Source organism: Polistes dominula, unplaced genomic scaffold (genome assembly GCF_049000335.1).
Source record: "Polistes dominula isolate Pdom_NZ unplaced genomic scaffold, Pdom_raw_medaka contig_75, whole genome shotgun sequence".
Taxonomy (NCBI): domain Eukaryota; kingdom Metazoa; phylum Arthropoda; class Insecta; order Hymenoptera; family Vespidae; genus Polistes; species Polistes dominula.
Window position 1 is genome coordinate 1108425 of NW_028301003.1, and position 12978 is coordinate 1121402.

The window sequence follows — 12978 nt, forward strand, 5'->3', positions numbered from 1 at the left end:
CCGTTGAAAACGGAGTGATCCTCTCGACGCCAAGTTCCGGGTCAAAGAGAACAAGAAAGAGAAAGGAAGAAAGAAAACACATGGAAAAAGGATATGGGGGTAAATTGAGGATAGAAAAATAAAAATGAATCCATCGTTGTATGAACTTTTTAAATGACCGATAAAATACAAACCACTGTTGTACGTATTTAAACTTTGACACGCTCTTTCTTCTCTTAGAAACAAAAAAGAAAAGAAAAAAACACGAAAAGAAACAAAAGAAGGATAGAAAACAAATGAACCACGAGTCAGGCACGTTTCTAAATAATAACGAATCAACGTGCACAGTTCGACGAGTATTTTTCAATTATTTATCCTCGAATCTCAGATCTTATCTCCACTGTCTTTTGTTAAAAAAAATAAAGAAAAGAAAAAGAAATGAAAAGAAACAAAAGAAAGATAGAAAACAAATGAACCACGAGTCAGGCACGTTTCTAAATAATAACGAATCAACGTGCATAGTTCGACGAGTATTTTTCAATTATTTATCCTTGAATCTCAGATTTTATCTCCACTGTCTTTTGTTGAAAACAAAAAAGAAAAGAAAAGAAACAAAAGAAAGATAAAAAACAAATGAACCACGAGTCAGACACGTTTCTAAATAATTACGAATCAACGCTTAGTACGACGAATATTTAAATTAATTATTCTCGAATCACAGTTGTAGTTCCTCCTCCTTCTTTTTGGAAACAAAAAAAGGAGAAATAGAAAATGGACGACGAGTCGAACACGTTTCTAAATAATAACGAATCCAAGAAAACATGACGAGTCTTTGAAATTATTTATTCGCAAATCTATCAGCTGACCAATGAAATATTTTATTATAAATAAATGACATGAATATACAAACAAGATAATTTGATTATTTTTTTAAAATCTATCTCATACAAACGGATGTCAATGGATTAATATTTGTTTTATTTTTGTTATTAACGTAACAACGACATTCCAATTAATTACAATCTCGTAGGGCAAAGGGAAAATTATATTCGAGAGAACTAAAATTAGGGAGAGAGGGGTAATTATTAGTACATATATGTGTGTATGTATAAGAACAATAAGGGTTAAGTCAAAAAATAGTTGAAAGAGTTGTAATCAATATCAGAAAACTACGATTAGTTTTAGTACGAAAACAAACAGGGACAAATTTCGTTTTCCTATTTTTTCTTCCTTTTTCTTCTTTTTTTTTTTTTTTGATGTTGTTGTTGTTCTTTTAGACGCTTTTATCGATTATATAATCGATATTTCCGACAGGCAGAATGATACATTGACTTCGACGATTTAGCAGCGGCGTTGGATCCGATAGGAAACGGCAATATATCATTCCAATTTCAATTACAACATAACATTCGTCATAAACGCTTGTCCTTCTGTTTCTTTCTATCTTTCTATTTTCCTTTCTCTCTCTCTCTCTCTCTCTCTCTCATATTTATAATTATTAATTATTTAAAAGTAATGTTTTCTATCACATATTTTATATTAATTATAATAATAAATATTATTTTATTTTATATCATATATATATATATATATATGTATTATTTGATAAATAAATCAATCTACAATGAGAACGGGTTCTATGATAAGGAAAGGGTGTATGGGCTCATTTAGCCCTTTTATGGAATCCTTTAATAAATTCAAACAGAAACCTGTGCATCGAAACCACACTTGTTTTAATCCTTCAAAAAAATTGTATATATATAACTTATATTGTGTATAATTAATTTTATAATATAAATATTTATTATATAATAAAGTTAGGATAAAAAAAAATTTTCGTTTAACCGATGCGTATTATCTAACAGGTTAAGGAAAAATTTCAACAACGTTAAATCGATAAGATGATCTAACGATAAGATGATAATCTCGCGTGTACATAACTAATTTTGTCCTAACATTACGAATATTGATTTTGATTTTATTTCATTATCTTTTCATACTAATCGATCGTGTTTCTTTTTTGTTACAGGGACTATTACTACGACAGGTGAGTGAGTGTGCTTCGTCGATTATCCTTCAAAAAAAAAAAAGAAAAAAAAAGGGAAAAATGAATATACGTCATCTCTCGGGTACAGTATAAACAAATAAATTACATTTTAATCGTATTCCTTCGTAATCTGCCGAAAAAAAAATAATATCATAAAAGAAATATATACAGAGAGAGAGAGAGAGAGAGAAAACAAAAAAAAATTCGAATAAAAACGTAATTTTTCTCTATTATCTTAATATACTTAAAAAAAAAAAAAAACAATTAAAATAAAATAAAAAATGAACAAGAAAAGGGTTGTTCAAATAATTATCATAATTACGAAAGCGCAGGTACGTATATATAATTGAAATGAATATAATTGGATTTACCTAGAAAATATTATTTTCTTCAAATTCTTTAAATGTTACCAACTCTTTCTATTTCACTCAATCTTTCTCATCAATTGCTATTCAAAAACCCCATAGAAAAGATTATCTAAAAGACAACGTGCTCGTTTACGAACATGTTCCTGATTAAAAAGGTATTGTCCTTTGAGAAAGCAACTTTTCAGATAGCCTCTATACAAACCCCCATCCCGAACCCCTATTCCAGCCTCCTAACCCATCCCTTCGTATGGAAAACGGGAAATGGATTGAATATAAACATCAAACCCACCTACCGGGTTCTATGACTTTTGAAAGGGAAACGAGAATTCGTATTTACGTGACCATAGGTAATAATTATTATTAATTCGACTTTATACTCGAGAGTCTCTGAGTTTCTGTTTCTTCTTCCTATCACAAAATAGAAAACGTTTCTATTTCTCTCTCTCTCTCTCTCTCTCTCTCTCTTATTCTCTCTCATTCTCTTTCTACGTATATATATATATGTCTTTTTTTTTTCTCCATTTGTTGGAGTATCCGCGTACAGAATTTTAAAATAAATTAACACGCATGTGCACCAACCCGAGAACCGAGGAAACAGGACAGAAAATAAAGAGAGAGAGAGAGAGAGAGAGAGAGAAAGAGAGAAAAGTGGTGAGTAGCACACCATAATACACACACACACACACACACACACACACACAGACAGACAGACCGAGTACTTTCTTTTGCTTTAATTGTCACAATTCAGAGAAGGTTCGTGACCAGCCTAAAAAAAACCCCATTCGGATATATATTCCGTAGAAAACGAAAGAGTGAAAACATGGGGTGAGGGAGGGAGGCTAGCAACACTCCCCTTTTTACCAAATAAAAATCATAAACTCGGAGAACCGTTGGTAGTAGCAGAGGAACGAATAAACGAACGAATGAACAAATGAACGACGAACCGGCTTTGAATTAAAACAACGAAGTATGAACTCGCAGTTGGACTTTTTCTTTCGAAAAAATGCACAACGATAAAATGTCTGACGTATTACTTCACTTCCCCTCCCTAAGCAGCCTTTTTTAAATCCTTGTCCTATTTTTTAACACCTCTCATTGCTTAGGACATCATAAGCAAGTAATTATTATAATAAATATTTAATTTCATTTATACTAATATGATAAGTATAAGGGTTGTTTAATTATTTTAGGACATCTTAATTTAAAAGTGTAAATTTATTATAAATAAATGAACAAAAATAGGCTCCTTAAAGAGCCTCGTGAACGACCCTCGTAAAATAGGCTCGTAAAAGAGCCTCGGAACTATTCGAAAAGTAGTGAGGTTTTTTCCGAAAAGTAGTGAGGTTTTTTCCGAAAAATAGTGAGGTTTTTTCCGAAGAGTAGTGAGGTTTTTTCCGAAAAGTAGTGAGGTTTTTTCCAGAAAGTCCTGCGGTTTTTTCCAAAAAGTTCCGAGGTTTTTTTCGAAAAGTCACTCCCTATTCTAATGAAGTTTTTACTTTAGAATATCATGAACCTTAAACGGAAATTGAAAATACTTAAGCTCTTTGTTAACTTATGGAAATATGTTATAACAATCTAGCTTATGGGTTTTGTTTAAATTCGAAATATGAAGGAAGGTTTATTTTTGTAATGTTAAAAAAAGTTATTGGTAAACTCGAAAACAACCGTTAATTTGATTGCATCTAACAATAATTGACGTAATGGAAAGTTCTTAATTTCATCGGGAAAAGTGGTTTCTCTGAATGGAAAATTTTATGAATGGGAAAATTCATTAGAAAATAACCAAAAAAAAAAAAACAAAGAAGGCATAATGTGCTATCATTTTAATTTAAATTTATACACGACGGAAAATCATTTACTTGCTAATCAAAGAATTAAATTAAAATCCCGTTGTACTAATTTTTGGTAGAAATGAAACATGAATTAGAAAATTAGGCCGCGTGAATATATATATATATATAAAACAGAATGAATTTTCGGAACGAGTAGTTGTGTCTGCGTTGAAATACCGAAATAATTTTCCATTCGTTGAACGATGAATAAAATTATCTACTAACAAATTAATTCCTATTTTCAGCGTTAAATTAATAAACTCGATCGATAAAACGAATCTGTTCATCGTATCTTTTCTCCCCCAAAATTGTTTTAATGTTTCTTTTGAAAAAAGAAAAAAAATAATAATAATAGCAGATCGTAATAAGAAAATTATATATGTACAAATTGAAAACTAACAAGAATAGAATATTTGTTGAAATATTTTCATCGATGTATCAATGTATGCGTTTAATTTCCAATTACCTCTTTGAATGTTGAATACTTTCAACTAAAATGTTTATTTAGGAACAGAATAATTTATTTCATTGACTAGATTCTAATTATTCAATTATATTTAATAATTAAAGTTTTTGTTTCTGAATATAATTTAATTAATTAATATAAACATTACGGAGCTATTTAAGTGGTAAGAGCTGGTAAATCATTCTGTATATTCGTATGCATACACCCCCAGTTGATAAAGTATCAATCAAAAATCTTTCATAAAATTAATTGGCACTCGTTGCATTTAAATTTGATTTGCAAAGAAAAGTGTGATAATAGAAAGGAAATGACTATTATCGAATGTCAAGCATAAATGAAATCGTAACGATAGAGAGAGAGAGAGAGAGACACGTGATATTAGAACGATTGTGTTCCGATTAAACGTCACTCTTTAGTTACTCCTATCCTAAGTAAATCGATGTTTAATTTGACGGGCGAGTGACGGCCGTCTCCTATCCATGCAGTTGGTCGATTGGGATTAAGCACATCGACTCAGTGAACCCCTTCTCCCCCTCTTACGTTAAGTGAGCCCGAGGTCAGAGCGTGTTGGGGTTAATCCGGATACAAGTCACACGACTATGTCTTGACTCTTAGGGGGTTGGTAAAGGGGTACGACGAATGTCCATAATTAACCGTACACCCTCTAACTGTTGTTAAAATTAATCCTAACCCATCACGTTAGGTTTGGATAAAAACGATTAATTTCTTTCCAAAGTATGCCTAAAATGAACGAAATAATAAAGTAATAAGATACTCTAAGAGATCGTAAAGGTTTTTGATAAATTATTATTAAGGGATGCGTCTACGGATGATACTATTAATAGAATTAACTGGACAAATAAATGAAATAATTTTTTCCAAAATATTAATGCTTTCAATTACAAAACCTAACCTAACTTCTAAAGATGAAACTATAAACATTGTCAGGTACAAGTAATCCTACTATAACACAATAAATAAGTTCCTAGACAATGTAGCATCATTATTACAAATTAATTTAATTTTATAAATATGTTTAACAAAAATTAGGTTATCCAATACAGTAAAAGTACAATGCTATAAAAAAATTAGTCTGAATTGTTCGTGTTGTGGGAGGATTAGCTGTACCCTAATTTGATAAAAATCAATTAGATGACTCTATCCTATATCAGGTTAGATATTTAAAATAAATGGAACAATTTAAAAGACACTGAATGCAGGTTAAATCGAATATTATATCATCGAGTCCAGTTTTCTCTACCTTTCACACCCCACTCTTATATACACACAAACACACAGACACATACCTAAACCTCTTACTATTTTCCTATCTCTTTCGGAGGTAGCAATAAATACACACCTGCGGCATTAGAGCTCTTATCTAACATTAATAATTCTTTCGATAATACAAGCAAAGAACGATAACTATATCTGGTTTGCACGATCGTTATTACCACTACTATTATACTTGTCTAACGGCAGAAGACCCGACGCATTAATTTCTTGTGGATGCTGTTCCACAAGAAGACCTTCCTCCTCCTCCTCCTCCTCCTCCTTCTCTTCCTCTATCTTTTTCTTCTTCTTTTTCTTTGTGTTTGTATTTATGTATTTAGGAACAGTATTCTGGTATTGGTAAATGGGTGAACGACGTAAACCTTTGAAAAAAATGAACTAAGAACAATTCTTGAGAAATTCTAACAGATAAATAAATTTCTATGAGAAAAAATAATCACCTTTAGAAATAAAAGAAGAAGAAGAAGAAGAAAAACAGCAAAATTTTTTTGTTCCATCCAACCAAAAAGAAAAAAAAAAAAGAAAAAACAAACCCTAGAAAGAAAGACGAATTTTTCAAATATCTACAAATGGAAAGTGATTTTTTGTAGTATACCCTAAAACCCATCTAACCCCACCCTCCTCCCACCGCGTGAGATTGATCGAACAAATCTTATGGGGTTGAGTGGGGGATAGCAGATTTCTCGCACTTTTTTAACGCCTGCGCGTCATTTTTCTATGTGGTTTACGTTCGTGAACGAATAAGAGATGATATAATGGGTTATATCGTTGAACGTTGAATGAAGAAAGAACGGGAAAAGACGGACAAAAGGAAAACCAAGAATGATAAGAAAGAAAAAGAGAAAGAGAGAAAGAGAGAGATAGAGAGAGAGAGAGAGAGAGAAAGCTATAATAAAGATTTTCGGAGAACGAGAGAAAACTTTCTCAAGCTTTATAAGCTCGTCTAGGTCTCTCTCTCTCTCTCTTTCTCTGTGGTAACTCTGTGTGTATGTGTGTGTTTGTGTGTGTGTACATGTATTTTGTGTATCCTAGTATACAGGAGGAATATTTCTCGTCATCTCATTTCCTTTCACGAGAAAACTTTGCACGATTTTGTGTCCATATGACATGACGCTACTACTACTACTACTACTACTACTACTACTACTACTACTACTTGCTTCTTGGAGTCTGCTTTTTTATATTTCCTTTCTTCATCTTCCATTTTCATGTTCTTTTTCTTTACTCTTGTTGTATTTATTCGTCTCCTATCTTTCGTAGGAAAAATTTAAAAAGGTTCACATTTTGTTCGGTCAAAGCATTGGAATGAACATTACCTAAAGCAAATTCGATCTCGTTTTACATTTGATTCCATATTTTATTTGTTCGATTATAGAAATAAATATGAATATCGAATGATCGGTATCTAACGTTTTTGAATGTCACGTTGATTTTACACGAATTTAAATCGATTCGTTAATATTTTATTCATTTTATGCTACGGTTATTAAGTTTGAAGTTATTATCTGCAACAGATATGGTTAAAATGTCTAATAGTGTTTAATAAATTTATCTTACTAAGTGCGAGATATAGTGCATTTTCAATTTTAACTGTTACTTTTTAATGAAAATCTTATCTATTTGCAGTCCGCCATTTTGTTAAATAGAAAGTACAAAAATAATATCAAATTTGTAATCAATGAAAACCCCTTAATTTATTAATTTTGACAAAGTTTCATCAACTTATGATAAAAATGTCCCTTCATTTTTAGTCGGCCATGTTGTTTTTAAAAATTTCCTCTTTTTTCAGCCAACCATTTTGTCAAAGCACAAAAATAATATCAAATTTGTAATCAATGAAAACCCCTTAATTTATTAATTTTGACAAAGTTTCATCAACTTATGATAAAAATGTCCCTTCATTTTTAGTCGGCCATGTTGTTTTTAAAAATTTCCTCTGTTTTCAGTCAACCATTTTGTCAAAGCACAAAAATAATATCAAATTTGTAATCAACGAAATTACAAAAATATAATTTTACAAATTTATCAGCTTGACATATATCAACTAGAACTGATTTGAACTAAACATAACCTCTTAATACTACCGATTGTTTTTCTTTTATATTTTTCTCAACCGTTTCGAAATTTTCCCGATCATTCTCGATCTTTCCCGAACACAACAATCTAACTTTTACTTTCGATAAAGAATATTTTTGAGGTTAAGGTACAATGAAACATTTTAAAACAGAATCCTTCCAACTAGAACTAATTTGAACTAAACATAACCTCTTAATACTATCAATTGTTTTTCTTTTATATTTTTCTCAACCGTTTCGAAATTTTCCCGATCATTCTCGATCTTTCCCGAACACAACAATCTAACTTTTACTTTCGATAAAGAATATTTTTGAGGTTAAGGTGCAATGAAACATTTAAAAACAGATTCCTTTAAATGGTGTCACATAACCAACAACACATACAACAAACGATTTATTTCATTTCACAGTTTATTTTCATTTTAAAACGATACAAAAATTTGTAATATTTTTTGAAAAATAAGATCACACATAAATCGTTATAAAAACTCTCTCCCATTCACTTTTTCTTCATATTACGTTTTGACGTAACAATTTCGTTATTAACTTCAACGAGAGAATCGGGTTGCGACTAGACCGTCCGGTAAAGAGGTGGAGTACAGAAAGGGCCAGAAGGGTCAGGGGTCTGAGGACTGGGCTGGCTGGTTGGCTTTGCAGCTTTGTACGCAACAACAATTTTGTGACGATGAGAGAAGAGCGTCAACGAACGCGGGAATCATCAGATAAAGGGAGACAGAGATAGGAAACAGTGAGAATGAAGGGGTTGGGTGAGAAAGGGGTGATGAGGGAAGGTGAGGAGGGGCTGAGAGAAAGATAGGTAGTTACGTTCGTCGAAATTAAAGGGTTCCCAACGTAACGTAATTCCAAGCAGCCTGAAACTGGCTGTTAAACCAATGCAAATTAGTGCAAGACAATCCAGTGAGGGGTTAGACAGAGAAACAGTGAGAGTTAGGGTGAGGGTGAGGGTGAGGGGGAAAGGTAGAAGAAGAAGTTTGTTGCTTCTAATTACGTATCGAAGAAAGAAACGGAAACGGAAGTACTTAAGCGAAAAGTCTCCAAACAAATCAGATATTACCACGACTACTCTCGTACTTCTTCTCGAAGAAAAAAAAAAGGAAATAGGATTAACAAACAGACAGCATAGTTTTTGCTTTAATTTTTATTTTTTCTTTTTTATTTTATTTTATCTACTTCTTACTTTCTTCATCAACAACTGTTGCACGATCGTTACTTTGATTGGTTATTTGATTAAAATCGTTTGAATAAGGTTAATTCGTTGGTTAGCTGAAAATAAATTTTGGGGTATTTTCTAATCTTTTTTTGATAATAATTTAATTACCGATAGGTTGCTTGCTATTATATACTACATATATTTGTTTATAATATATTAGTAATTATATTATTTATTTATTATTTATTTTTTAAATAAAATTTATTTTAATTAAATTTAAAATTAATTTTTTTTCTAATTTTCTATTTTTCACAAGTTGCTTAATAATTTATGTTATTACATTTAATGCATAGAAAATATTGAACAAATTATTAATAATAAAATATTATTGAATAATAATAATTTTAATGAATAAAAGAAAAATAAAAAAAATAATATAATATAATAATAATAATAATGTATACAATTTATTTAATTTATAAAATACAAATTGATATATATATAAGTATCTGAAATTTTGATTTTTCAATTTTATTATGTATAATTTTGTTGTTTTTTCTCTCAAGTTGTTAGTTTATTTTTTTTTTTTTTTTTTTTTGTAATGAAAATGTGCATATTCGTTCATGCGTCAAATTGACCCACACGTGTTCGCAGAGATAGAAATATTCGTAAACACGTTAGTGTTAATGAATTTCCCGGTCCCAAAAAACAAAAAATGAATTTTTGATAGAAAACATAGACGATTTTACGAATAGAGTTGTTTTCGAGTTTTGATTCGTTGTTACGCATTTATACGAGATTTATCGAATAAAAATATATAATAGTGACGCAAAATAAAAAAAAAAATAAAAAAATAAAAAATTTAAAAAAAACAATTTCAACGTGATCTTTTGACAGAGATAAATTTGTTTATATATATATATATATATATACACGAATAAAATTCGTATCAAATTCATTTAGACATATTTTGTTTTGTTTTGTTGTTGTGCTTTTTATTTTTTGGTTTTTTGCGCTTGCTCTTTTTCTTTTTGTTTTTTTTTTCTTTTTTTTTTTTCGAATAAAATTCATCTCAGTAATTAATATAAATTTTATACTCTATACCGATTCAACGAACCAAACGAAAAATTGAATTGATCCGATAGACCGAACGATTTATTTGATCATCTAAGCCAGTGATGCGCGTACTATGGCTAGCAACACTCCCTCTCTCCCTCTCTCTCTCTCTCTCCCTCTCTTTTTCGCCCTTCATCCACCTTCCCATCCTCCCCGAGGGAGATTGCAAAATTTTCTTCAATATTATATATATATATATATATATATACATAGAAACGTTCAAAAGTTCGTTCGATTTGTTGTTATGTAATATTCAATAGAAAAAAAAAATATATCGAAACTTCATAATATAATTAGTTGTTAATAAAAAATCAAACGTACATTTATATTATCCTATAAATAAATTAATGATAAACTAACAATTAGTTAGCAACATAGGAATAGGATAATAAATTGACGATAAAAGGGTCATTTTCGATCAAGTTAATGTTCTTGAACGGAAGTAACTTCTCTCTCTCTCTCTCTAGAATGAACAACCAAGAAAGAGGCAGACAGACAGACAGACAAAGGGAGAATGAATGTCCTGTCGATGCAATAAAATAACACGTAAACCGGCTTTTAAAGGGCGTTTGGATACGATTCACCACTTCGTACGATCGTAAAACCCTGCGAAATGTCATTCGAACTGTTCGCGTGAATATCATGACGATCGTTAGGCGTCATCAGTATCCATATACGTCACGAGAATGTTCGAGATGTATCGCACATTCGAACAATCTGTACAATCGTGTTAACTGGAGTACCACTTTGTATCAATGATGATAGAAATAGTTTTTTTTTATTGATCTTCAATAAATGATTAATTTGAGCTTTGTGGTAAATTTTGCAAAAAATATGTTAATTAATCCTCTTTATTGTATTGGTTGATTCCCAAGTGGCAGTTTATAATCATAATAATAATTATACGTAATTATAACAATATTGAGAACAATTTAACTACGAGTCTGACTCGTCTTTAAGTTACGTTTTAATCTGATGTGAATGAAATACCACGAGTCTGACTCGTGTCATCGTTACGTTTTGATCTGATGTGAATGAAATACCACGAGTCTGACTCGTCTCAACGTTACGTTTTGATCTGATGTGAATGAAATACCACGAGTCTGACTCGTGTACCGTTACGTTTTAATCTGATGTGAATGAAATACCACGAGTCTGACTCGTGTACCGTTATGTTTTGGTCTGATATGAATGAAATACCACGAGTCTGACTCGTGTACCGTTATGTTTTGGTCTGATGTGAATGAAATAGCACGAGTCTGACTCGTCTCAACGTTACGTTTTGGTCTGATGTGAATGAAATAGCACGAGTCTGACTCGTCTCATCATTACGTTTTGGTCTGATGTGAATGAAATACCACGAGTCTGACTCGTGTACAGTTACGTTTTGGTCTGATGTGAATGAAATACCACGAGTCTGACTCGTGTACCGTTATGTTTTGGTCTGATGTGAATGAAATAGCACGAGTCTGACTCGTCTCAACGTTACGTTTTGATCTGATGTGAATGAAATACCACGAGTCTGACTCGTGTACCGTTACGTTTTGGTCTGATGTGAATGAAATAGCACGAGTCTGACTCGTCTCATCATTACGTTTCGGTCTGATGTGAATGAAATACCACGAGTCTGACTCATGTACCGTTATGTTTTGGTCTGATGTGAATGAAATACCACGAGTCTGACTCGTGTACCGTTACGTTTTAATCTGATGTGAATGAAATACCACGAGTCTGACTCGTGTACCGTTATGTTTTGGTCTGATATGAATGAAATACCACGAGTCTGACTCGTGTACCGTTACGTTTTGGTCTGATATGAATGAAATACCACGAGTCTGACTCGTGTACCGTTACGTTTTGGTCTGATGTGAATGAAATACCACGAGTCTGACTCGTGTTATCGTTACGTTTTGGTCTGAATGAAGTTCCACGAATCTGACTCATGTTACCATTATGTTTTTATCTGATGTGAATAAAATACCACGAGTCTGACTCGTATCATCGTTACGTTTTGATCTGAATGAAGTATCACGAGTCAGACTCGTTCTTATTGTTGTTGTTTCTTAATTTCTTTACACGAGTCTCACTTTAGAAAACTTGTTCGTAGATTTTATAGGAGAAATATTCCTCGATCGTTATCACTTTTCATTTTACGATATCGGTAAGAATTATTAAAAAAAAAAAAAAAAAGAAGAAAAAAATAGGCAAAAGAAAATAGAAAAAATAAATGTATTATTTGATTTGACTGACGTATGAGAAAAAATATTGCGAACATCGAATATTGTGCACACAAGAGTACTATGCCGTTGCAATATGAAACTATACTTCAATAAACAAATTTCATTGCATAGGTGGGACGTACTGGGAAAAACACGCGGCATTTTTCTTTCTACGCGACAAGAAACTTGCTCATCGACGTGTACGACACGTCATTGGTTACTTCTTTTTAGAAAAACATTTCGACGTGCGTAACGCGTCTTAACTTAACTCAAATAAATTATAAACGCTAAAAAAAATAATTTACATTATTGATCGTATTTATAATAACTTTTAACTAAGATTAAATTTATATTCAATTTTTTACGATGTCTTATGTATTAGTATAGAAACATTATACATGTGAAATTATAA

General features: G+C 31.4%; 1 protein-coding gene across 4 annotated transcripts in view; it reads left to right on the forward strand.

The window, feature by feature from the left end:
* LOC107067324 (uncharacterized) overlaps positions 1 to 12978 on the forward strand; it is a 321890-nt gene that overhangs the window by 280347 nt on the left and 28565 nt on the right. For all 4 annotated transcript variants that reach the window (XM_089174040.1, XM_089174041.1, XM_015322727.2 and 1 more), the window contains one exon: positions 2009 to 2026. In XM_089174040.1, coding sequence (XP_089030166.1) covers positions 2009 to 2026 — 18 coding nt within the window. The remainder of the gene's footprint in view (positions 1 to 2008; positions 2027 to 12978) is intronic.